Consider the following 26,690-nt stretch of genomic DNA (forward strand, 5'->3'; position numbering starts at 1 on the left):
AAATAAATAAGTAAAATGTCTCAAATGTAAGCATTTTTCACATGTCAAATAAATAACTCACGCATTATTTTATTAAGAAACAGCAAAACATGGTCGAACCCCAACACCAAACAACAGTAACTACCCCAAAATGTTTAAAAAGTCACAGACTTTTTTTTTTTCTTTTACTGGGGTTTACAGTCTAACTCAGCAAACAATAAGTCTACCTTAGCTAGGCTATATAATTTAATTTATTTTACTGGGTTAAAAAAAAGAAGGCATCCATAGCATTAATAAAAAATTACTATAGAATTTTAAAACATATCACATGAGAATTATAAGCTCTTTATTTGTATGTACAGATAAAATGAACAACACCAAAACACGTTTGAACAGACAGAACATAACAAAGATAATCTCATTATGTAAAACTGGCATCTGGGAGAAGTTGGGTAAGAATTCAATGTGTTCCAGGTGCAATGGCTGCAGGGGTCCATATGGTTTGTGTGTGTGTTTTTTTTTCTACTGAGTCCCTTCATTAGCTACATGGCTTTGTTTGTTAAATCCACAAGCTCCCCCTTGAGAGGATCAACTGTGACAAGACAAACCTTTTAGCCACAACATAGACGGAAATCAAATGAATCAGACATCATCATCACTGACGGTCCAAATTAAAAGTGGTTGAAGGGGCACAAGAGGAGAGCACACTACGCTGTACTTTTGCATGAGTGAAAAAAAAAAACACACAGATGAAAAGCTCATTCTGACATAGCTGCTTAATAAGGAAAATATATAACAGTCAGTACAGATTTTTGAAACATATTTTAGCTTAATTTAGCTCTCTTGGTATAAGCAACAACATTGTGAGCAGAATTTCAGTTCATCCAATACTGAAACGATTCATCACGTTGACAGGTCAGCTCCACCTGTAATGTTAGCATATCATCCAGTCTGCCTAGACCAGGCCCAATTACACACGTCATTATTGTTTTGTTTTTTGTCTTTTACATCACAAACATCTAGTAAGGTAGATTTCTAGAACATTGGGTACATTTTGATACAGATCATCTTTTTATTGTGTACTTACTGCACTGCCATGAACTTATGTGATGCTTTTTTCAGCAGTAAGTGCCTCTAAAGTTTTCTTTACTGAATTCATCAACACCCATGCTTACAGAAGTAATTTGAGCAAGATTTATTTCATAATAATGTAATCTTTTGCTTCTTTGAATTTGTGGTTCAGCAACTTTTGCACAGTTTGTTAGAGTGTAGGAGGCTTTCACTCCAGAAATCATCTTGCTGGATCCATTAACTGTTGTTCAGACTGAGTCCAGTGGCTGGCTGCTATAGCTAAAGCATGCATGCTTTGTCAAGTAACTCACTTCACAATAATGAGTACCGGTTGATCTTCATACAGACAAGGAGCCAAGCAGAACACTTTACACAGTCACACACACAGTCATACGCGCACAGGAGCAAAGTTGGGCACGCATTTATGGTGCCATGGCTGTGAAAAGTGAGCTTTGATAAGCTTTTGGAGCATAGTTCACTAAAAGGGGAGGCGGGTTCATTCTAATGGTGGTAGTCCCTTTTACTGTGCGGACGATTTCCCAGAATATGATCAACCTCTGAGGCAATGCCTGCTGTCATCTTTGGAATTACCTGTAGTGCACAAAACAAAGGAAGACGTCATAATCAGTGCTGTTTGACCAGACCACGTAAGGACACGATTATTTGGTATTACTCAGGCCTCGGAAATGGTCTTTATACCTGAATGGCTCCCAGATTCTCTGTTAGCTGACTCGGATTGGAGGATCCCAGCAGTACTGAGCTCACTCCCTCGTTCCTCAGGCACCAGGCTAAAGATCAGGGGTAGGAGTAGTTTTTAAAGTAGCTATTGTGGTATCATGGCATCAGACAGTAGGTAGAGAATCACTGAATTCTTTGTTTGCTTTGCACATGAATTAAAAGTTGAGGGTAATAGGTTGTTTATGTTGTCCCTTACCTATGGCTAGCTGTGGCAAAGTACATCCAAGCTTCTCAGAGATATGAGCCAGTTCCTTTAGCTTTGCTTGTTGTTTTCTCCCATCTTCACTCATTATTTTCTCCCTCAACCACTGGTATGGCTAGAGGGACAGTAAAAGTGGAAGAATTAGAATTATACCTCAGAATCAGGTGAAAACAACGTATGTTATGTGGTTGTGGTAGCTGGATATATGAGTGACAGAGTTTGAACATATGGCACTAGACAGATGGTCTGATGAAATTCATTTTGTACCTTCATTGAGGCCCTGGAGGATTCTGGGACGCCGTTCTCATACTTTCCAGTGATGATTCCACAGGCCAGAGGGGACCAAGAGACCACACCCACACCTGGGATAGAAAAATGACCACTGAGCAATAGGATACAAAATCTCTCACAGCCCTAAATCCTTTTCAAAAAAGAAAACACTTACCTATCTTATGGTACAGCTCTGGCAGCTGAGTTTCCACTTTCTCCCTCTGGAAGAAATGATACTCAGCCTGCTCACATACAGGTGGAATTAGATTAAACTGCCTGGCCACAGAGTATGCCTCCTGATTGAATGTGAAGAGGGAATCAAAAGAAAGGGGAGACATGTTTAAGAGATTAGGAAACAGACGTAAACACTGACCTTTATGCTCAAAGATTTTCTTCTTTTTTTTTACTCACTTCTTACGTATAGCAATTATTGTTAAAGTATTGTTCACTGTCTCCTTCTACACTATAAAGAACATGTCTTTTACAGTTGTGATAGCTTCAGTAGTGAGGGCAAAATGGATATCATGATAAACAGAAGATGCATTTTCCTATATTCTGAAATCATTCAGGAAAATGTCTGACTTTGTATTTGCTTTGTAGTGGTAACTTAGACAGCACATATCTGTTTAATGGTATTAAAAAATGTTCCAACAATGTGATCGACAAAGGAATAGACAAAAATGAATAAATATTAATATCAATAGCAAAGTGAGTCTTTATCTCATGTTGTTTGTGACGAGATGAACAAAGATTTTTCCATTACTCACCATGATCTCCATGGCAGACCACCGTGACGTCCCCCAGTACATGGCCATCCCCTGGTTGATCACATGTGTCATCGCTCTCACTATCTCTGTAAAAATGATAGTATCATCATCAATATCACAGAGCAGATACATTGTCAATAATTGAACAGCGGATGGCGCCACAATTTCAACTTTTATATAACATACAGGAGGACAATTTTTAAAACTCTACTGACATTAAGTTTGAATTGTAGAATCTTATTTTGACGTTATAGTCACAAAAATACTTTACAAGAGATTTAGATCATCAGAGAGTAAAAGGAAATTTTTGACAAAAATTGAAAGACAACTTTGGGAACTTAAAAAACAAGGCTTTATTAAAATGGCTACCTTCAGGAAAGTAAAAACAACCCAGATCCTTGGAATGTACTCAGCCTGACTGTGACAAAGGCTCACCTCCATTTAAACTCATATGCAGAAATTGTTTACCAGGGTCAAACTAATTAATGTGGCCAAATGCTGCAGGGGTTAAATGAAAAGACTCAGCCAACCTTGGCAGAATGTTGCTCATGTAGTCGAACAAACCATAGTAATTTACCACTGAAGGGGCTGAAATCAGCCACAGTGGTCTTTAATGGTTTGTGCATTTGTGCATTAGGATGCAGCAGGGAAGTAACAGTGGGTGGAATAGTGGATAAGCTATATTGTGTTTCATAAAACTACTGTGAACTTCTTTCTCAAAGGAGTTTTTAACCAAAGACATCTCCAACAGGAGGAGGAAATAGGCTACAGCAATTATTTTACAATTATTTTGAATGTGTGTCGATGGTTGTGCACAAACTTTTTAATTACAGAAGAAAACAACAACAAGGTGATAAAGTAATTTATGTGATTGCTTTAATCTGTAATTGCTTGCTTCAGCTTGTAATTTGTGCTTAAAGTACATTAATGAAACATCTGCTTCATTTGCACAATGCAAATTCTGGGTGCAAAATATGAAGCGGGGAGAGTGAAAATGAGGGTGACAAGATGAGACTACAGCAGAGTGTGATTAAAAAAAGAGTGATTCCTTTTCATCAGTAGTTCTCTCTCTCTGGACTAAAATGTAGCTCAGTGAGAGACAGAGAGCAAGTGTGCGTGTGGGTGAAGCAGGTGGGAGGGTAGAGGAATAACAGTACATCTGCTCTGAAAGGGAGGGAGGGAGTGAGGGATTTGCAGGGATGTAAGGACAGTGGGAAAAACTGTGAACCAAGTAGGAACCTTAGAGGCATACACAGTTCACAGGAGTTTGTGAATATATGAATAATCCACCTCAATGCCGGGAGAGAAAGATCACAAGTTGATTCACAGCTACATCCATGCTAGTCTTAACATAAAGTCTCTTTCCACAAGGCCGTAGTGAGTCACCAACTCCAACAACAGACGGCGCACCGAGCGTAGCGCGCGGCTGTGATAACCATCGAACACCATCAACACCCCACTCATAAAAACCCACAGCAACTTTTCAAGTAGGGTAATGATGTGGGTGAAGTTGTGGGCGCATGCACATGGCAACGTGTGCATGTTTGTGCAACATGTACTGTTTTATAATGAGATAGCTGTACAATATAGATGAGAATTCCCTACCACTCTCATATCTAACAGGAAATGTGTAGCTACAAGTATTAGCAAGTTAGCTTATGGGCCTGAAACAGGGGAAACAGCTAGCCTGGCTCTGTCCAAAGCTAATAAAATTGACCTACTAGCGTACTAGCTAACGTAAAGGCTCACTGTTGTGTTCCAAGCTTCAAGTCCTTATGCTATGCTAAGCTAACCAGCTTCTGGCATCATATTTAGAATACAGACATGAGTGTTTATAAGTGTTTTCCTGTAACTCTCTGTAAGGTTTACTATTTATTGGCACATACAAAGAAGTCTTAGTCATGTTGCATGCTTCCCTGAAGATGCTGAAACATGACCACATTGTTTAGTCAAATACTGTATATTGTCACAGCTAGTAAACTATCTGTGTTCTGTTTTCATGTGAGCACATGCATGAAATGTGGGTAAAATTCTGTAAAATGTGTGTATTCAATGCATGAGGCTCACTATTGCAAATTTGCCAACTGCCTGGCTGCTGGCCAATATCAGCCCATCCTTGAGCCTTCTCACAGCAATACACAACTGAGTCTGGAAAATTTGGTCAACTTCAGCCGGCAGGCATCACAGCGCCCTTCTGCAGAGTGCAGCAAGAGAAGTGGAAAAAAGCAAACAACACACACTGATATCCATATTTGTCTGCAAAGATGTCTATGTGGAGGTTTAGGTAGCTTTGTGAGTGCTGCTTTACTGGGAGCTGGTACTCATTTTGAAGCTAATGTTTATCCTTCTCATGCATACACATACTGTGATGATCAATATGTCACATCAGGGGAGATTTTCAGTGGCTCATGAGGCCCCGTCTTTGTCCTATGATCATGGGAAAGACGGTTTCAATTGTGCAGCCCAAATGAAGACAAGTACTGAAGTACCAAGTGCGTGAGATCATCCTGCATGCTGCGCTCATTGTGCTTAACATGTGAGGACAGAGGTGATACCATGGAATTTGAAGGAATGTCATGAGTGGATGGCTGTGGTTTGTGTTCTATATCCTGTGGCAGTCCCATTTCATTTGATCTCCAGTGAAAACCCCTTGGTTGGATGGATTATTGCAAAGTCTATTTATTGATGCCATGTCTGCTCTTTCCCTCTGCCTATCCTTTTCTTTCTTCACTCTGTCTGGGGGATTTTCAAATTCACTCGACTGAATGGATTCAATTTGCTTGATATTGCTCTGTCAAATAAAAAATTATGCTGAATGACTGGGTAGAAACATTGTGCTGTGACTCTGCAGGCTACAGCATGCCTATTAAAAACAGCAAATTTACAACAGCACAGATGCTTCTCCTTTAGGCACAGTCTCATCATATTTGCTATAAAGTGAGTACTTTACTACACTATTTGGCGACATGTTAGATGAAAAGCCAGACTGGCCTTCAACCCCTTCAAGGAAAACTTCTTTATAGTGTCATCACTATAAGCGACAGCTGCAATAGTAAAGAGCAGCAGGGGAAATGAAAGGGGAGCCAGAGCCAGGCAAGGAAGGAGGAAGTTGGATATTAGTGACACAACTTGGGCCTGTTCCTGCTATTAGACTGAGTACACGCCAAAAAAACAGACACACACACACACTTACGCACAAGGCAACTCAAGAAAACAAGTAGGTGGGTGGGGGTTGGGGGGGCACAGAGAAGGAAGAGTGGATGGGAGAAAGAAAGCAGTGATGGTAACAAAGACAGACTCTGCAGCAATGACATCACTTTTTTTGTCCTCAAGGGGACACAAGTTGTCTCACACAAAGTCGGAAGCAGTTAAAGTCACAACAAAAACAAAATACAAATGCAAATTCTGCACAAATGCATGAGGCACACCTGTTAGTCTGCTCAACGTTCTCGTTTCGATAACACATTTGGAACTTGAGTGCTTTTTTGTGCGTGTTATTGATGTTGTTAATCCTGTTTAAGCTTCAGGAACACGTGGGTGTGTGAATCAATACCTTAGGCATGTGCATAACGAGTCCTACGTACTGCAAATGCCCACAGAGATGAAGAGGTCTCACTTTTTTTTTGCATGTTAGCACTGCTCCTCCATTCCCAAGAGAAGCTATTTAGGAAACAATTACAGTGCTTATGCACGAGGATACACAGTTTTGTGTGTCTGTCAGTGCATGCAGTCCCACTCCTTGAAGTTGTTAAGAGTGACTGACCCTCTACGCAATGATTTATGACAGTGGCATTGCTCCACAGTAATGAAGGATGAAGCAAGCATGCACAATGTTTTACACTGATTAATGGGCCCACTGTGTTGCAGAGCTGCTGAAAGCACAACACATTCAGCCTATCTATATTTATATTGATCTTGTTCTGTTTTCAATCGGACATGTCTCTCTGTTCAGTTTCTATTACCCTGTCAGTGTCTTGATCAATCAATCTGTCGATCAGATTAGATTTCTCGACATCAGTTGTCAATAGTTGTCTGCACAGACAGCTCACAAGAAGGTTTGATGGAGCAGGCCGTAGGGTCTGTCTGCCACTCATCAGTACCACCAGTGACAGCAAGGCCGCTGGAATGATAAGTATGACAGATTGGCCTCCCACACTGTGCTGGCTCACAGGGGAGGAAGCATGAGGGGCAAAGGGGAAAGACTGGAAAATATTTTAGTGAGACCAATGGGACTCCAGCCTTTCAGTGAGATACTACCTGTGGATGAGGGTTTGTGTGGAAGGACAGAAGAGGGGCCTGAGTATCTGTAGTGGCCACTCCACCAGGGAGTAATTGAGGAAGAAGCTGGAAATGTGTGAAAGGAATAAATGGTGACATAAGGTAGATGTGTGGGAAAGGCAGCACTACAGTGTTGAAGGAACAGAGCGCACAGTAGGACTTGTATCTAGTGAGACCAGCCCAAAAATACACCAGCTTCCCCTGAGGGGGGCCAGATAATCCTGCTTCTGAAGAACAGGGAGGGCTGCGAGCGGGTGCAGCTCAGAGACCCTGCGGAGACTAGCGATCCCACAGAGACAGAGAGAAAGAGAGGGAGACTGGTAGTCTAAAATAGAGGACAAGAAATGTGGCAAGATTGTACTTGAAATGTGCATGTGTGCGTGTGAGACACACACACACTTTACCACAGTGACAAACCCCTTTGGTCAAAGGCAAAGGTCGCCAGGCTGATGAGGGCAGCGGTCTTGTCAGTATTTCTCACCTTCTCATGTTACAGAACAACATGAATTGTCCCTGCCCTAACCCTCCACCAGCCCCTCCGGTATCTGGCCTGCGCTCACTCACCCTCCATGGGAGTGTTGCTGTCTGGCCGGTTGGCAAAAACCACATCCACATACTCAAGTTGCATCCTCTGGAGGGAGCCCTTTAAACCTGAAGAGAGAGCATAAAAGAAGTTGAGAGATGTAGATTAAGTTAAAGAATCAGTCAATAGAAATCATGACTATATGTACATATACACATATATTGTGCTGGAAAATATGTATATATCACCATCCATAGTATAAACACATCAATAAACATTTCCATTAAGATGATTTGCCAAAACTTAACATAGCCCACATAAGCCAGGAGTATCATCCTCCACTCTGGCATACTGCTAATACCACAGGACCAAGGAGACTTATTACAGTATCATTCAGACATGCTAGCAAGTGAGAAGTCTTATCCCTTGATAACTTTGGACATGCAGACATACTGGCCTGGATCTACAGAGAGGAGTAATAATCACCTCGTACGTGCAACTGCCTCCATTTATTTTTGCTAATTAGCCGACAGTGCCGTGTGGACAAGCTACAGGAACAGCTTTATACAAAAACTAGATCGTTCGCAGCATGCTCAACTCATGGTGACGCTCGAAACAGTTTACAAAAGTGAGGTATTCAAAAGTGCTAGCTTTATTTTTTCACTTAAACCACGGCGTCATGTAAAAGGAAAAATAGGGTGAATTGAATCCTGAAGGGATTTAAAGTCAGCATGTTCATAAACATGGCAAAGTGACAGTTGACCACATGTGATTCAAGGTCCGCAAGCTGAAACTGGCCTTCCACGTCTTTTGATGGAGCGCGCACGTGAATCTGAGTCCTCATATTCAGTCTGATTTCCGTGTCCTTCATGTTCGATTTTCCAATATATTGTTCGTAAGAGAAATGCAGTCTTTATCACCTCAAATTCTAATCTAATGTCCCATCATCAACTGGAAGATCATGCTGAATTGTTTCTAACCATTTAATGTAATAAGAAATGACTGGTTGCTTGTTTGAGAGGAATAAAAACATCTGTGTCTGATGATTCTGAACAGCTGCTATTCTACTCAGAATTATGCAGATTAATCTGAATCTCTATTTGTCTCTCTCTTTTTTCTTCAGTTTTTCAGTTTAATTGCCGAATTCCTATTGGCTTCATAGCCAGCCAAAGGGAAAGCCGTTACTAGGCTGGAGTACATGGTTCAATAAGGCGAGGCAGCTTTTGTTAATAGCCCATTTTCACACCACATATTTTAACTTGCTGGAGTAGGAAAAGCACAAGTGTAAGTAATAACATTAATTACGACTCCAGCCCACTAGAATGTCTCAGTGAAGTCATGACAGTGAGCACACATGAATAAGAGCATAAACTGAACATCTTATTGGAATTCAGTCACCGTTTACCGTATGTGATTAAATACACTTGAAAATTTCTCATATTTTCACAGCAGCACATTTCAGGACCATAAAGCCAAAAGTAGTAAGATTTATGCATCTTAAATTATGGACACACCTGCTTTGTTTCATTATGTTTTAATTAAAGCAATACTTGTTTATTGAAAGTAACAGAACTGTCTTATTAATATTTTCATTTTAAATTCTACGCTACTGTCAAAAACACTTTGTCCCCTTTTACACAGGTACAACACCATCTTTTTCAATTTGATTCGCAATGAGATTTTCCAATGGTCAAACAGATAATTTAGGACTAATTTCAGGATAAATCACTGTCAAGCTGAGTTCACACCACATTCTCCTGGTGAGAAGATCTATGTAGAAAAAAAAAAGCACCACACCTGTGCAATTCTTTATCCCTGTTACATAAATGAATGCTGTTTTGACAGCTGCTAGAGGAACCGAATAACTCAAAGCCGAGAGGATAATGAGAAAGATGATGGATCAGAATAAAGGTCGGACTTTTCTGTAACACTCTATATTGAGGAGAGGATCAGACATGGCAACAAAGTATTGAGAGCTGATCAGTCCCCATTCACACGCAGAGAAGGCCAGATGAAAGATGAAAAGCGAACACAGGAGATCGTCTCAAAGTAGAGTAATAGAGAGACAAGGCAAAAGACACTCTCGCACTCTTGAGTATGTGTGAGTGTGCGTGGTAGATTAGTGCCAGAGGCTTCTTCATCGCCCGCTAATCCCAGTTGAGAGTTCAGCTCTCCCCACCACCGGTAGAACCACTTCTTCCTTATTCTGTCATCTGCACTCCCACAATCCCAGAAACACCCATTACAAGGATCTTAATCTGAGCCTGCTCTGTCATCATGAGCAGTTTTCCGCTGTCTCGTGGATTAGCTTAGAGTTTACTGGCGGTGAAGGGAGTCTATTTTTGGAACTCAGAAAAGACGTTGAACAACAAAGCTATTCTACTGGCGTCTGCATGAATAATGCATTTGATTATGTGTTCCGCAAAAGTCTCTTTGGAACGCTGAAATTATCGAGGAACTTCTTTGTCCTGTGAGGGGAAAACGTTGAACTCTTGCTGGGTGCTAGAGAGATTTTGACACTTTGTTGCACCTCAGAGTTCATCAGCGCTGATCTCTGCTATAGATCATTAAGTTTTGACACCCCATCGAACCTAGATGTCACTTAACCAATCAAATGATTCATTGGTTGTCCTATGGTGACCCCTCTAACAAGTAGTAAGGAAGATAGTGTCAGCAGATGTTTCACAGCCAACTGATTAGCCTGCGGTGACGTGTGCCACACCAGTGGTGACAGGGACACTGCACCTTTCTCTCACAGATGCTACCTATCATCTGGACAGGCAAACTCAGTTTAGCTAATAAGCAATGCCACCATTCCTTCCCCTCCTCCTACTTTCTCTTTCTCCTTCCCTCTCCTCCAGCCCTCTCTGAGTGTATTCCCCTTCTCTTGTTTGGGGTGGGGTGGGGGGTGGGGGCGGCGTTGCAGAGGCTGCAGTGAATGTTAATAACGTGTGAGAGCTGAGTCACTGCAGGAGGAGCACTGCGCTGTGGACCGGATGGCAAGTTGTTTGGGAAGTGCGGTGGATCGGGCCAAGGCTATAAGCATGAGCAAGGCCGTAACTCTTATAAAAAAGGACTAAAAATAGGAAAGAGGATCAAGGGATACTTCAGAGGTTGTACCACTATAAGACGCAACAGTTTCTTAGAAAGACACCTGCAAATGTATTACAAAGTGAACAGCCAAAACATCTGTCAAGGTTTGATGTGCCACTGGCAAATACAGCTTTCAAATTCAGCTTGCACATGCTGAGCAAAATCAAAGAGGAGAGGGGAGACACAGACAGGAGGAGAGAGGGCAGAGGAAAAGAGATAAAAGAGGGAGATTAGAGGGGAGCAGCGGGGCTTCAAGTGTATGGGGTGGTGTGAAGGACAAAGCGGAGGAGAGGAAATCGACTTGTTACCTTCGATGATGTGTTTTCGGTTGAGGCCTCGCTCCGTCTCTGCTCTGCAACAGGAGGGAAAGAAGTGCATGTGACGGGTGTCAAGACACATTCCTGCACATACACACAACTCTCATGATTTGAAGCGCATCATTAGAGATGCCAAACAAGAGCCTGCATAACAAAGTACCAAACATCGCTGAAGAGAATTACACCCACTCAACGCTCCGCCGTGTGCCCATTCCTATAGAATAAACTGTGCAGTGTGTCTGTGCAAATGGCCAAACACACGGCTTACACTGATTACTAATGTTGTGCCTGTGGCTTCCCAGTTAGCACATTTTTTATGATTTTTGCAGGTGGAAATACATATTTGCAAAAACTGGAGCTACTGTATAATTCAAAGGAAATAAAGTAGTGAAACTGGTTTAAAATGATCATGTATCCTGGATACATATAGATGTACTATCATCCAAAAGTTGTCCAGTCATAGCTTTTACATGCCAAGATGAAACATAGCAAAATACATTTACTTAAGTACTGTATTATGTACACATACCTTTAGCCTACTTAGCTTGATGAATTCCATTTTCACTACATTTTTGTACTACACTACTTTTTACAGTCTAGCATGCAGATAATATAATGCATTGCTAAATATTTCACTATCTAAAACATGCATTATTTCTAGTATGGGTCTTCATTGTATTGTAGTTTGTTGTAGCACCACCAAGACCATCTACAACATAAAAACCTCTTCCATGTGAATGTATTAATTTGTAAAAACAGCAATTTTCTTTTGGTCTCCACCACATCCTCAGGGAAATAGCTGCTAAATGCTCGCTATCTAGTCACTACTGTCGTCTGTCTGACATGTAGTTCTGAGCATGTGGTGCACATTGGGTTTATCAGAGCTGTTTTGCTGAGAACAGCTGCCAGTTCTTTTTAAATGACGCCGATAAGAGCAGTGAGAGTAAACCAAAAGATTAAAGTTGTGGGCCGTAAAAAAACAGAAACACCTGCAAATCTCCAAAACCGTGCTTATTGTGCTCCAGTGATTTATCAATAGCCACACCTGTGTTTACAGATTTTCCCTGTCCCTGCATTCCTTTCTTTTCTTTCTGCTCTGGTGTTTTTCTGCTTGCTCAGTTGCCTGCTATTTGTCTTCTCCTTGCTTCATTTTACACTTTCCCTTTCTGCCTCTCAGCTTCCTGTGGAGTACCAGTCTGCTATGGTTGATGTAAATAATAATGCATTACAAACAGAAAAACAAAATGTTCCATATTTTCACATGTCCCTGTCTTTTGTGCAAAAGAGTAAAAATGGTGTAAGTGTACACATATCTGTGTTTGGGTGATGAGCTGCTTGACAGCGCTCCCAGGCACTCTCACAGCTCACTCAGTTGGGGGTTAAGTAGCTGTTCTTTAAATCCATCCGGCGTAGAGACTGATTTGGTACCTTGACGATAGTCTGAGAGGATGAGCTTAAATTAAATTTACACAATTACACCCGGGCCCTACTCTACTGATCTACATCAGATACTTAAAAAGAATCAGAAGACATATGTAGATGGAGCCTCCACTTTCCTCAGTATAAGCCTGAAGTCTTAAACTATGTGACTAATGCAAACTGAGAGCAAAATACTTCAGCATGACAGCAAAACAGATACGAAAAGATTGCTGAGGAAGGCTAAGAAGGGAAGGAAGATGGGGTGAGAAAATGGCCATGTTGTGTGTGTATGCCACTCAGTTTTTGCTTGTGTCCCCATGTCTGGCTGCCTGTGGGTTTTCTTAAAACGTTCGATCCCATGTCATGCTCTGTGTCCGGAGGGGAAAGCTTGAATGCATAGCCTGTTGTTGGAGAGATTGCCCTGAAAATCTGAGAAGGAAAACACACATATTGGATGCACATACACACACTTGCATGCACACACTTACTTTCCTCCCCAGTAGAGTTTTGTGGTGATCACCAGGCTGGATCTCCTGAGGGGAGACAGACAGACACATCAAAGGGCTAAAGAAAAGGACTTTAAAGTTGTTCTCAAGAAGATATACGTCTGTGTGTGCGTCAGCATGTCCATGCCTGCGTGTGTGCGTGATTGCATGTGTGTGCACATGCAAGTGTATCTATCATATTTACTTATGTTTATAATGATAGATAAGTCCTCCAGTGACCTTCTCTCCTGCAGTGTGAAGTGGCAGATGGGCTGCACACCTTTTTCAAACATGTAATTTATCTTGTATGAAGAATCACAGAAGGACGCTTTTCTCTGAACTCTAACAAGGTAGCTCCCTCACTATAAAATTCCCCATACTTGAACAATCAATAATTCAAAAGGATCCAGAGTTAAGGTGAAAGCAGGCAGAGAGCCGGCATGAGTTACCAGGAAGGGCAACACACATAACTGAGTCTTAATACTGCAAAGAGTAATTACATGCAGTGTAGATATTTTCTGTTCTGCTCACACTCACCAGCACCTGCTTTGTATTTCAACTGTGAGCCATAAGCTAATTTTATGTTTTTACATTTCTACATAATGAATTGATCTCATGGATATGTAGAGAGATTTCAGTGACAAACTTTCAGCAAGTGCAGTACATGAACATATTAAGTACCATTTTGCAGACATGCACCTTGTGGCCAAAACTGTTTGTGCTACTCCCCTTCTTTACAATCAAGGGAAATTTTAAAGCTATAGCATAAAATAATACTCTACAACAGTGGCTCCCAACCTGCGAGTCAGGACCCCCCAAGGGGTCCTAACATAAATTTGAGGGATCACAAGATAAGTAAAGGAATAAGAGGGAGTACATATTTTTTCATATTCATATTACATAAAATGAAATTCAGTCTCAGCCAGGCAACAGTTTGCTGAAGGCCCTCTCCTGTCGCAAAATGTCAGTGGCCCCCTGCACAAAGAAAGGTCCAGAGAGATATGGTTTTCTGGGTGGGAGAACTTGACAGGCTTGCGCAGAGCCCTGACATTAGGGATGAATTGGTACACCAACTTTGAACCAGGCTTTACAGCTCAACATCAGTACTTGACCTCACTAAAGCTTTTCTGGCTGAAGAGCAGCAAATCCCTGCAACCAGGCTCTCAAATCTTGAGGAAAACCTTCCAAGAAGTGTAGAGGCTGAACAGCTTCATCCTAATACCCGTGGCTTTGGAATCAGATCTTCAACAATGACAGATGAGTGTAATGTTTGTGTATCCACATCCTTTTGTAGCGTTTATGCACATAAACACAGTTTAAACCTATTCTTGGAGCACACGTAGAATCTCAAGAGACTGTACTTTACCTCCAGCATTTTTTCTTGATGATGTTTCCCAGGATTATCTCTGCTCTGTGAGGGGAAAAAAATACACAAAGAGATGATGAGATTATATCTCAGGCTGCTATTTCTCTAAGAGCATGTATAGTTATCTGCCGCACATCTACAGCATGAATACCTGATTAAAAATCAGAAGGAGTTCAAGATAAAGGCTAAACGCCTCCTGTACTGTACGCCAGCAACCTTGAAATTCATATTCATCCCCATACAGCTACGCCATGTCCCGCATTATTCAGTGCCACAATGTCCGGGCCTATAAAGGTAGATTAAGCTGTGAACATAATAGGGAGCCTCCAGTGATGAATAAGATTATGTTAATCACTTTAGAGTCACAGCTACCTTTCATTTTTGGCCTCCTCAGGTGAATCATTCCTGCTCTAGGGCTAGATCTTGTTAACATCTTGTGTCCTTTGGGGAAAAGAGCTGACAAGACAAGAAAAGTGCTTCTGTGGATTACAGATCAGATAGATATCACTCACTTCCCCCCGGAGTAGACCTCAGCCGTGTCGAACAGGTTGACCCCGCTCTCATAGGCGATAGTCATCAGCTGCTCTGCCACCTGACAAAGGCAAGAAAAGTTTCCACTCTTGAACTTCAGCCTGGTATTATCCACGACAATAAATAATCCCCAAATTACACTTCAAAAAAGAATGAGCTGGGAAATTCCCTGAAGAAGTTCAAGGAGAGTAAATCTGTTTGCCGCTGAGAAACACATCACCAGGAATGTGTACAGGCAGCTGCTTGTTGATTAAAGTTGTTTACTGCTTAATATATTTCCCAGACTATTTTGACCTAGTTCTTGTGCCTGCAGTTGATCCATGGCCGTACATTGGAAGGCCAGTTCTGTCATGATGACTTTCTCAGTGCTTGGCTCCTGTTTTGTTTTGGTGATTTTGTTTGTGTCTGTGTGTGTGTGTGTCACTTAGTCCCAGTGGTCATCAGGCTGTGATGAGTTGTCCCCAGTTCATTGCCCCCCCCCCTTCAAGGCTGAATCAAGCCACTGGAGGAGGTCTTCCACTTAATAACTTGTGACAGGGAGAAATAAGACCTGATCACTTGGCCTTGGTAGAGCCAACAGGGACTTACCAGCCTGCTGTGATATTGGGATACCAGAACGATTTCTATGGCCTATTCACACTCACACCATTTTACATCCAGTTACACTACATTGCTCCCATGTGGGCTACAAATTGGGCGCCGTAACTGTCACAACTGCTCACTAGATGTATTTGCGAGGTCTAAAATAATGAAAGCTTACATCTGCTCATGAGCTGTGATGGCTGACAGATGGATTTGATGTAACGTCTTACCTCATCAGAGATCTGACCTCCAAATGTTACCCAAGTGCCTGTTGAAGGAAACGTCAAAGTCAGAGTTTTGGAACAAACAAAAAAAACAAAAAAAACACACAAGACCTTTTGCATGTAAAACCACACTCAGGAGCCATTTTAGTCATGTATTAATTATTACTTTGACATTTTGGCATGGACACCTGACAAAACACCCCCGTCCTAACAGCCATTACAGCCAAATGTCAGGGTTGAGTGTTGTGTCCCACAGAGATCTATACTCAGCCCATTTCTATTTAGGCTGTTTATTAATCATGCCCACTATTTCTTACAACGACATCAGGCCAAGAGCTACAAGTGTCTGATTTCATGTATCTGGGTGTTTGCACTGACTCATAATCTGTCCTAAATATTAGTAAGGTTTAATTTGATTCATTCTAGATCAGGTAGAAACACAATGACCAAAGAAACAGCTATGTTAGCCATATATGCCATTATCATTTGTCATTTCATCATATTGTCTGATGAGCTGGACTCAACCTAATGAATCCACATTGAATTCACTTTGTATAAAAATACTATTAAAAAGTTTTGGACCAAAAGCCAAACAGATTTCAGAGCTGTAAAAGTTCAAATAAATATGAACTCCTCCACTGGAAGGGTAGAGACTGCATCATTACCATTTGAAGAAACGCCTTCAGTCAGTCAGTCAGCCAGCATTGTTCTAACAGCATCAGAGAACTTAATACTTTATGGTTTTAGTTTGGATTATAGCTATTTGTGTATTGGTGAATGTGACTTTCAGAAGAAATGCTGTTTTATTATAATTTTGTTGCCTTTGCCTTTGTTGTCTGCCCAGATAAAAAATTTGCCTTTTAGCCTAATGCTTTAGTTTAAATTCTGCTGATCAATGAGCACTGTCTTCGTCAATAATACAACAAAATAAATAAACATGCACAGACAGTATTCTTGCATATAGACAGAGGAAGTTCCAGCCTCTATTCTTCTTTCAAACAGCATAAGCTGAACACAGTTTTTAGTTAGAACTTTTATATTCTCCTTCTTGCCTGATCCTGTCACATACTGTGTGCCATGTCCCACTAATAAGAAATAATGTAGAAGCTGTTATTAAATCTGTAACCAACTGCACCACAGCAACAGATCGGTGTAGGCACAGGCTGATTTTTCTAAGATGTCAGTAGCCAAATAATACAAAAAAAAAAAAAAAAAGAAAACTATTACTATTATTATTTTCCTTCCAGCCTTGAACAGGTTGGTGCAGATCAACAGACAGCACCTGTCATCGCCCAAAATCTAAAACAGGTTTGATAAGTAGCAGTATTGAGGCTATCAATAAACACCTTTGTATCAAGGGTCAGATTTAGTCCTGGGTCATGTGAGGTCCTCCGACTATATCTGAACACAAGTGAATGCACTCACGCACAGACTGCAATGACTGTATAGAAAGAAGCACAGCACAGACTGAGCACAGTTTTTTGGAATTTAGATATTCTCCTCCCAGCCTTCAGTCGCCTGATCCTGTCACATGCTGCTTCTTGTCATCTCCCACTAATAAGAAATAATTACAGAGGCTGGTGTTAAATCCACAGCTAACTGCACCAGAAGTGGCAGCAGACTGGTGAAGGCTCAGCTCGATTTTTCTAAGCTGGCAGAGGTCAAGAAAATAATTATTTTCTTTTAAACTATCAGTATTTTTTTTTTTAACTATGCACAAATTTTAAAGGGGGAGTTCAAAGTTTTTGGAAATACACACACTCACTTTGTTACTGAGAGGTAAAGGAGAAAATCAATACCACTCTCATGTCTTTAGAGTAAAGCATGAGGCTACTGACAGCAGCTGGTTAACCTAGCTTAGCACAAAGACTGGAGCAGGAAGTGACTGTGTCTGTTGTAAATTGAGATGTAACAGGTGTTAGAGCTGCAGTTATGGACAGAGTTAGGCAAGTTGTTTTCCCCTTTTCCCAGTCTTCTCAGTCTCTAAAGCTTATTTTGCTTTTGCTAAAATAAGCTTTTCCTAAAATACCAAACTATTCCTTTAAAATATGAATGTGCAGCTCAGACACTGAAACACACAAACCCACATAGAATCAAATGATAAGGAGACCTTTGATCGTCACAGTGAAATGATCTTTTCCCTTGCCGCTCCCCTCTGCAGAAAGCTGGTACAAAAAGGAATCAATGTTTTGCTCAAGGGCACTACTGCACGGCTGAGACTTGCCAATATCGAGGCTTGAAACAAATCTATTTTAGTTGAGGAATGGTCTCCCTGTTTACTATTCCGCCCTGCTGCTCACTGTGCTGTGGCTAAATCGTTTTAAAAAAATCACTACAGAGATGATTAACTAACTCATTCACAGATTTTCCGTCATTAGACGTGCCTCAGTGTCTGCTCTGAGCCTCAGCTGCACTGCATCATTCTTTTGCTTTGTCAAGTTATTTCATCTACAGAGACACACCCCCTTCGCACCACTTAAGTTGGCACAAACATGATGTAACACAGTTCATACACAAATTGTTAAGATATGGCCAGTACACACACACACACACACACACACACACACACACACACACACACACACACACACACACACACATCTACCTATCAAAATGAATGAGTGTGTTTACACTCTGGTGTGCATTGGATATGTGTGATAATTGAGCAAGTTGTTTGCTGAACCCATGCTACTGATTAAATATTTACGGGGAAAATATTAACACTGCAAACAGCTTTGTGTCGTCTCTCATGACTTCCCATATGTATGAAAGATGCATGAGGTTGAGAATGGGGTGAAATGATTTGACAAAATTTAAGACTATCCCCTTCTGCTCAGCTCTTTTGCTGGCTACACCTTCTCTCTACAAACATGCAGGCACACAGATGAGTCGGACGCTTATGAAATCATTACACATTTGCCTCCAAAGCTAATTAAATGTACTCACCAAGCCCCAGACAGGAGACACGCAGTCCAGATTTCCCCAGGTTCCTATGAAGAGAAAACAGAATATGATTAACTAAAACTGGTGTTGTTTAGGCACGAGATGTCACAAGTCAAATGTGATTGCAACTACTATGCTCCTGTAAGCTATTCTGCCCCAATAAAATCTGTGTTGTTTACCATATCATAACTTGAAACAAATGCGATAATGTGCAGCAATTTTTGCTATTATGGAGCTTGCAAAGTATAAGGCAAAAAAGTCAATTGTAATTGAAGTGTGCAAGATTTAATAATAACGATGGGAGTTTCTCATGTTTGATAGAGAGGAGAATCACTGACTGTGAGGGTTATCGTTATCACACCTGCAATCATGAATCACAATACAGAGTCTACACGTGGGAGGAAAGTTGATTTATTCCATCAATATGGACCCCACCTTCTCTGGTGGAAAAGAGAGGCTCTCAAAAGACACTGAAAAATATTCTACTCATGACCAAAATAATCCAATTACTGTTTGTACTGCAGCAGAAGTGGGAAGTTTGGTACTCCACTTTTTTGACAAGTGTTGCCCTCTGTTTCTCACCCCTCGCTCCTCACTCAATTGCCTCTTCTCATACTCAGAGCCTTCGACATGCTCTTGCAGCAGGGAGCGCTTCAGTCCTCAGGCTTTTTACTGTTATTGTCTTCCCCACAAAATGCAGACATCGATGCTTGCTCTCAAGCCCCGAGGTTGTATCATAGCAGCATTTCTCAAGATAGCTCCTCACACATACGCTATGGCTTTCTCTCCTTCCTTAATGTATCCCTCTAACTATTGACTGTGTAATGGTACACCTCCTGATACATGGCTCCTGCATAACAGTCAGTCAATTTACATCCAGCTGATCTGCTGCGATGTAATACGGCACACAACTCCAATCAACACAGTGGAAGATAAGCTAAGACAACACGGTTCATGCCACCCTCGACTCAGCTTCACATCTAGTTTTACAATCTGTGCCACATCGAGTCCAACTGAGAGGGGAACTCATGTGGCACAAGCGTCTAATGACTAAACATTGACGACAAGAGCAAGAACACATTGTTCTGCCTCCAGACACCACAGGTGTCTTCCCTCAGTGTGATGCACAGACGGATAAAAAAATTAAAGCAAAAAACTTGAATTAATGAGTGATAACACACAACCAATGCAGATGCTTCCACACAGGTGCACTGCATGGTACACTTGGTACATGGTTCAATGCTCTGTGGCATGTATAGAAATGCTGAGCAGGCCCTGTTGATTCTGATTTTGAGTCAAGATGGCAACAGGAAAAGATCTAATTAACTTTGAAGGAGGGTTCATTGTAGGGACATCAAAGCGCAGGAGCTTCAGTCACAAAGACTGTTCAATTATAGCGTTTCATTAGGAACAGTGACTAAAGTGACATCTGCATTTAGATCTATGGGAAAGACATCAAGACACAGTAGGGTTGGAAATAGTGGTCGTCAGTGCACGTTTGATGACTGTGATGCTGGAAGAACAACAGTTCCCCACGTGACTCAGGTGAGGTCAATGCAGGAGCTGATCAGACTGTGTCAAGAACAGGTCCTGCACAGTTACATAGAGAAGGATATTATAGTAGGGTTGCAGTGCATAAATGCCTCATTACAAAGACGAATGCACATTTGAGAGGTCAGTGGTGCAAAAACCGTGACCACTGGTTTACAGAGATGTGGTAAAAAATCCTTCACCATATTCTCCACATATGTGGGTGCATATGTGACGTACACCAAGAGAATAGTAGAGACCTGAATGCTTGACCCATACAGTGAGGGGATGTGGTGACTCTGTTTTGCTGTGGGGGACATTTTCCTGGCACAGTGTGGATCCACTTGTCCCCTTAGAGGGAAGGGACACTGCAGTCGACAGATCTCAGAACATTAGGTGATTTGGGGCCGACGTGTTAGACAGTGCTCTCCACCACCCTCGAGTAGAGTTCAGAGACTTTTAGAATCAATGTCAAGGAGCACTGAAGCTGTTCTGGTGGTATGTAGTGGTCCAGCACCACTTTATGTTGGTTATTCCTTTAATTTGTCACCTGTCTATGTGGAATGTAGCTGAAAGAAAACTGGGGGACAAGAGGATCAAGAGCCCTGCAAGGGCAGCCTCAGTCATCTGACAGAGGAAATGATCTGAAGCAAACACTATGAAATTGAGACGTGTTTGTTCGATGGAACCATCAAGGCCAGATGCACACACAAAGCCACTATCACAAGCAACACACTTCATCTTGAGAGAATATGTCCGAATACTTATTTCTTGACACAGACGCCACCTCCAATTATGGTCTGAGGACTGTGCTATCTGCTCAGTTTTGCAGGCATTTACTCATTACAACAAACGAGGTCATAAAAAATGCCAGTAGTTGTTTTCTCATGACAACTAATGGCCTGTGCCCATCGAGATGAAAGCAGACTAATCCGAGCCCATGCTGTCTGACCGTGCCTTCAGCAAATTCAATTAGGAGTCCAACATGGAGGGGCATCAGTCATCGAGTCAGTGGTTCAACCGAGCTGCCAAGATAAAAACGGAAAACATATAGTACAATTAAAGTGTTGACTTATAAACACTTTGAATGGTTGGATAAATGTATGGATTCTTTGGTGTATTGCGTAACCAAGGCACTGATGATAACATGACAGGAGAAAACCAGGAGACAGATCTCACTGCAGTTACAAATCGTGGGATGCGTTCTTGTTTCTGATATGGTGGAGGAGTTTGGATATTGTATCCTCCGTCTCTCTGATGTATTATAGAGTGGGAGCTCTGATCCATGAAAGTGTTGGGGGAAGGGCTGTACTGTAGGTTAGAAGTGTTATACTGACTGAATCTGTGTGTGCTCAGTCAGCGGGGGGGGGGGGTTGGTTCTGAGGACAAAACCGCATTGATGCTGAGGAATGTTCACCACTGCATTTACTCTGAACGGAGTTGTAAGTTGTACATACGTTTTCTTCAGGTCTTTATTGAAACAGGGGGTTCCATATTTACAGCAGCTCATTCAAGCACACTCTCTCCACAATAAACAAGTTTGCAGGCTCGCTCCATTTCCAAATAAAACTGGCTGTCCTTTGAAAAATGCTAACTTTGTTTTTGGAGATCCTCCACAAGATAAATTTGCAGTGTTTGTGTGCCGCTTTCAATGCTGTCTTAATAATAGGGCATTAACAAAGCTGACGTTCAGCAGCCAGAGAAGCCGCCTCGCTTCTGTTTTCTTGTCCCCCTGTGTTTTCTGGGGAGACAGGAAGCAGCAGCAGCCATACCTGATTATTAACCACACACTCACACACACACAAAGCCTACGATGGTGCATTAATAGATCTGTCCAGGTCTCGGATGCGAGTGCCAGCAGACGCACATTGCTCAAGAAGCCAATGATTTAAGGGGATTACAGCATGTCATTTGCAACAACTTTATGTTTAGGAGAAAATGTTTGCGTTTGTGTATGTGGGAGACAGAGAGGAAAAAACAGGGCTGCCAGGATACAGAGGTACAAGTATTTTATATTATCTTCTAAATGTTAAAATAACCACACTAAGGAAAGGACAACGTGTCTATACAAACTTGCACATAAACAACTTTGCAAACCAGTGAGTGTGGCTCCGTCCCTCATGCTTGGATGGTGCCCAAAAGAAGCCTTGAAGTAAAATGACAAATGAGTCATTTGAAGACGCCCCCTCACACAAACCTGTCACCACTTATGAACATCCTGGGAGCTGCTACTGTATGTAGCCCTTTCTATTCTTAGTGGATCTGGCTGAAAAGAAAAATATCAAATGAACATCTGGCTGATATATTGTGCTTAAATCTTAGGAGGAATGACCTCTCATTGTGGGAGGATGTTTTCTGTTCTCCTTTTTCCTGCAAAGCAATTTCCCTCAAGTCACACCAGGGCATTTCTTATGATTTATTTCCTGATGTTGGATGGTTTAAATCAATATTTGTCAGCTAACACTTTTGTCAAGGTTGTGAGTAAACAGATAAAACTTCTCACTCGCTGGGGATTAATGTAGACTAAGCAAACCCACACAAGGCAACCTTGATGGGCGTAAGGATTAGACAACACCCACCTCCACGGTTTCCACCGCTCGCCTGATGGCAACCATAATGTTGTTATCAAAATAATTCAGTGCAGGGGAGAAAGGCGGGTCACATTCTAAATATATCAAAGACGGGGCCTGTGTGGGTGGGAAGAAAGTAGGGAAGCGAAATCAAGCACTTTGAGGGGAAGATGAATAGATTAAATAAGAACTGCAGCTGAGTTGCTGCGGGACAAAAAGATCACTGATGAAGCCTATAGGCCTTATGGACGGAGAAGAGAAGGGGATGGAGAGCTATAAAGAGAGAAAGAGAGGCAGAAACCAAGAGACGCTACCAACACACTGAGTCTTGCAGAGTTGCAAGTCCAACCCCCAAGTCTAAGCAGATCAAACACCCTCTAAAGATAAAGCATTCTATATGACACAGAATGGGAAATAGGAAATGACAGCCAGCTCCCTACAGGGGCCTGCACAATGCGCATGTTTGTATGGTGTGCGTGTGTGCGTGTGTGTGTGCAATTATGACCCGGAGTTTGGACATGACTATCTGTTTTGTTTTTCTACAGGGCTGAATATGACATCTTTTTTTATGCACTGTACACAGGCCCACACACACACAACACTCTTTTGCATGTACACACTGTTATTTCACTGTGTTCTGGTAGGCTATTCAAAATGCTTGGACATCTGAAATTTAGACATCGTATGAGAAAACCCAAGTGACTGAGGGGTAGAGCATCTCACACAGAACTGTATTTTAGGCAGAGACACAGGATTGAAGCTAGTGGCCTGTGGGTTGATCCTGTATTGAGAAACATGTGGGCAGATCTGAAGTGGTTGATTCTCATATGTTGTGGATTTCATAGAGGGCTCGGCTATGTGGGAAAAAAAAAATCCTATCTTGATAACTAGAAAACCTTCACACAGTACTGAGAGAAAGTGTGTCACAGTATCTCTTTAGGTGTAGTTTAAGTCCACTGGAAGGAGTTGAGATAAAGAAGTCAGGCTGATTTTTATCTGCAACTTGCAAGTGTTTCAGAAATCAGTCTGGAGGAAATCCAACTACATAATTGCTTCCTAGAATTTATACAAACAAAACAAAATAATATGCCAAAGCAAATAATAAAATAAAATCCAATGGTGCAATTACAATACTAGACATAAATCTCCTCACAAAGCCCTCATTTCTGACGCAGAACCAAAACAGACTTTCCTCAGTAAATTTGTGTTTTCAGTGACTTTTGACAAACTCACAGGCAGATTAAAGGAAGGTGGTAAAGATGGCACTAATAGAGGTCTTGGTTTAGGTGTATCTGATTATTTGATGTTGTGCCTTCTTCAGCAAAAACAACAGACCTAATTTTATTTTATCACTGTCACTATTGCCGATATTATATTATCACTATTATCACATGCAGCAGTGGGTTGTTTTTTTTCTGTTTCATCACTTCCAAGAAAAAGCCAAATTTGGATCTGCAAGGCAGCACTATTATAAAGCCATTATGCTTACTCAAAACCATTTTAGTTGTGACCTTTAATTAAAATGCAGATGCTGTGCAAACATCCTGGTTGTTAAACTGAGAGATTGGGCAGTTCTTATCCTTGGGGGCCTGTTTAGTCTTTAGGCAGAGTGGAGCTCCATGCTACAGTGCTCCTGCTGCGTAACACCCTGGCTCTTATTATTAGACTTACACATCACAGCAGAACGGCTGAGACAAGGACTGGAATAAATGATGTGGGAACATAAAATACATCAGTTTTACCAAAGAGTGATGAAGACTTTTGAAGTGCCATGAAAAACTGGGAAAAAACAGCAAGTCCGAAGCAGGGTGATGGACTCTGTGAGTGACAAGATTTGCATGAAGTCATGCAAACACACCTGCAGATGCACAAACATACTGACAGTTCACCACAAATATAAACACACACCACATCTATCCTGAAGGGTGCTGCAGCAGCATAACATCTGTTATCTTTTTGTGGCTAAGCAGACAGAGGAAAAGGTTGCATCAGTTCTCACTATAGCTGCAGGTTTCTGCGTAATCCTCAATCACAAGCATCCCTACACCTTGTCTAAATCCACTAAATGATTTACAGCACAAAGAAAAATGCAGTTTTTCTTGCTGACTTGTTGCTTGATATGTAAAATGAATCTGCAGTGTATTCCACGCCAAACTATCATAATGAAGGTGTCCTTGACCGAGCTGAAAAACATACAGTAACAAGAAAGTACTTTCCCATTTTATGACAATAATATAATGCAAGTCATCAGTAATTTTAAGCTTCAGATTTATCTGAGCAGAAAAAGTCCATCCTTTGCCAATAATGATTTAGGAGACTCAGGAGAAATGATAGTGTTTAGCAAAACTGACTTACACCAGTATTTCTGCTTTAAGCTTTGATAGCCATCTGGTTTATTTAATAGAGGGACTCAAAAGAGGGGAAAGGTTTTTAATTAGATGGATCAAGCTAGAGGCACAGCAGAGTCATCTATGAATGCACAAATACCATTGGCTTTGGGGCTGAGTCACACAAACTCTTATAGTTTCTTCCAAAACTTTGAGTCAGTTCAAATGTGTGCGACTGTGCAAGAAAACACAGTGTGGAACACCTTGAAATGACCGGTACAGAACCACAAATATCATTTGATATGCTTGCTTCATACATTACTCACACTGCAGACACACAGATGTATACACAACAGAGGGTGCCGCTTTCTCTGCTGGCCACTGATAAGCCTGCATCCACAGGAACCAACAGAAGGGAATTTTTGCATGCCCATCTGCAGCGCAGCACTGAACCAACCAAGCGGAATCTTCCCCGGACCTCCTGGACTGTCAAAAGGCCTTCTGCTGCCTAATGACCGTTATGAAGTTCAGTCCAGGCTCCCTACCAGGATCCAGAAATAATCTGCACAACTTGTGAAGCCAGCAACAACGGCATGGTTAGTTACATCACATATTTTGGCCTGTGTGTGTGTGTGTGCGTGTGCGTGTGTGTGTGTGCTGTTTGTGGGTGCGTATATTATTTTAAGAGCAAGAAGAGGTCAAACAGCTTTTGGAAGGTTGCAACTAGGGGGTACCACAATTAGAAATACTCTGTATTTGGGTCGTCATGACAACTAAAACGCTGCGGTTGGTGGTATTATTAGTTTATGCTCGCTCGCTCTGAGCACCACAGTCTTCTGCTTCAACTTGCTATGCCTTCTGATGTTCCCAGTGTGGAGCCTCACACATCAAAAGTGCACACACATGCACTCATGTATGTAATGCAATGTGCCAGTGCATTCCCTCACAATGCAACACACTCTTGTCTTTGAGTGGGAAAAAAGTGATTTAATTTGCTATCTTACAGAGAAAATGCAGATTTCCTTGTGGTCTTCACATCAAGAGAAAGAAGTTCCCTGTCAGACGGCGCTCAAAGGAAAACACACAGCCACTTTAACGCAACGGCTTTGAGTCAGAGGTTTGGAGACAGAGCGAGAGAGAGAGAGAGAGAGAGATACAGTAGGAGAAAAAGAGATAAACAGAAAATGTGAGACAAACAGAGAGCAGAGAGGGGATGTGACAGACGAGATTTCCAATATTTGCTTCTCTGTGGTGAAAGTAGGGGATTTGCTGAGGGATTTGGAGGAAGCTTTACTGCTAACATCCTCAACCTGTTTTTAAAGGAAGCGACAAGAATGAGCAAATCCTCGTGTTGCAAAACCAAAATAAACAACACACACACACATTTAAGAAGCCGCGCACTTCGCCTCAATACTTCAGAATTTTTCTAACAATTCCTGTCTGACAAAAGTGGAAGCAACGGTGAAACATGCAAC

The 26,690-nt window shown here is 41.6% G+C and overlaps 1 protein-coding gene across 4 annotated transcripts in view; it reads right to left on the reverse strand.

The window, feature by feature from the left end:
* Positions 1-303: 303 nt before the first annotated feature.
* LOC111228935 (voltage-gated potassium channel subunit beta-1-like) overlaps positions 304-26,690 on the reverse strand; it is a 43,332-nt gene continuing 16,945 nt past the window's right edge. For all 4 annotated transcript variants that reach the window (XM_022755051.1, XM_022755048.1, XM_022755050.1 and 1 more), the window contains 13 exons: positions 18,792-18,835; positions 15,852-15,889; positions 15,021-15,100; positions 14,509-14,553; positions 13,146-13,190; positions 11,230-11,273; positions 7,870-7,956; positions 3,028-3,113; positions 2,436-2,556; positions 2,258-2,352; positions 1,985-2,105; positions 1,750-1,838; positions 304-1,641 (listed from right to left, as the gene is read on the reverse strand). In XM_022755051.1, coding sequence (XP_022610772.1) covers positions 1,552-1,641; positions 1,750-1,838; positions 1,985-2,105; positions 2,258-2,352; positions 2,436-2,556; positions 3,028-3,113; positions 7,870-7,956; positions 11,230-11,273; positions 13,146-13,190; positions 14,509-14,553; positions 15,021-15,100; positions 15,852-15,889; positions 18,792-18,835 — 985 coding nt within the window. In that variant the 3' untranslated portion in view covers positions 304-1,551. The remainder of the gene's footprint in view (positions 1,642-1,749; positions 1,839-1,984; positions 2,106-2,257; positions 2,353-2,435; positions 2,557-3,027; positions 3,114-7,869; positions 7,957-11,229; positions 11,274-13,145; positions 13,191-14,508; positions 14,554-15,020; positions 15,101-15,851; positions 15,890-18,791; positions 18,836-26,690) is intronic.

The sequence above is a fragment of the Seriola dumerili genome, unplaced genomic scaffold, assembly GCF_002260705.1.
Source record: "Seriola dumerili isolate Sdu_G_001 unplaced genomic scaffold, Sdu_1.0 BDQW01000226.1, whole genome shotgun sequence".
In the NCBI taxonomy this organism is placed as follows: Eukaryota; Metazoa; Chordata; class Actinopteri; order Carangiformes; family Carangidae; genus Seriola; species Seriola dumerili.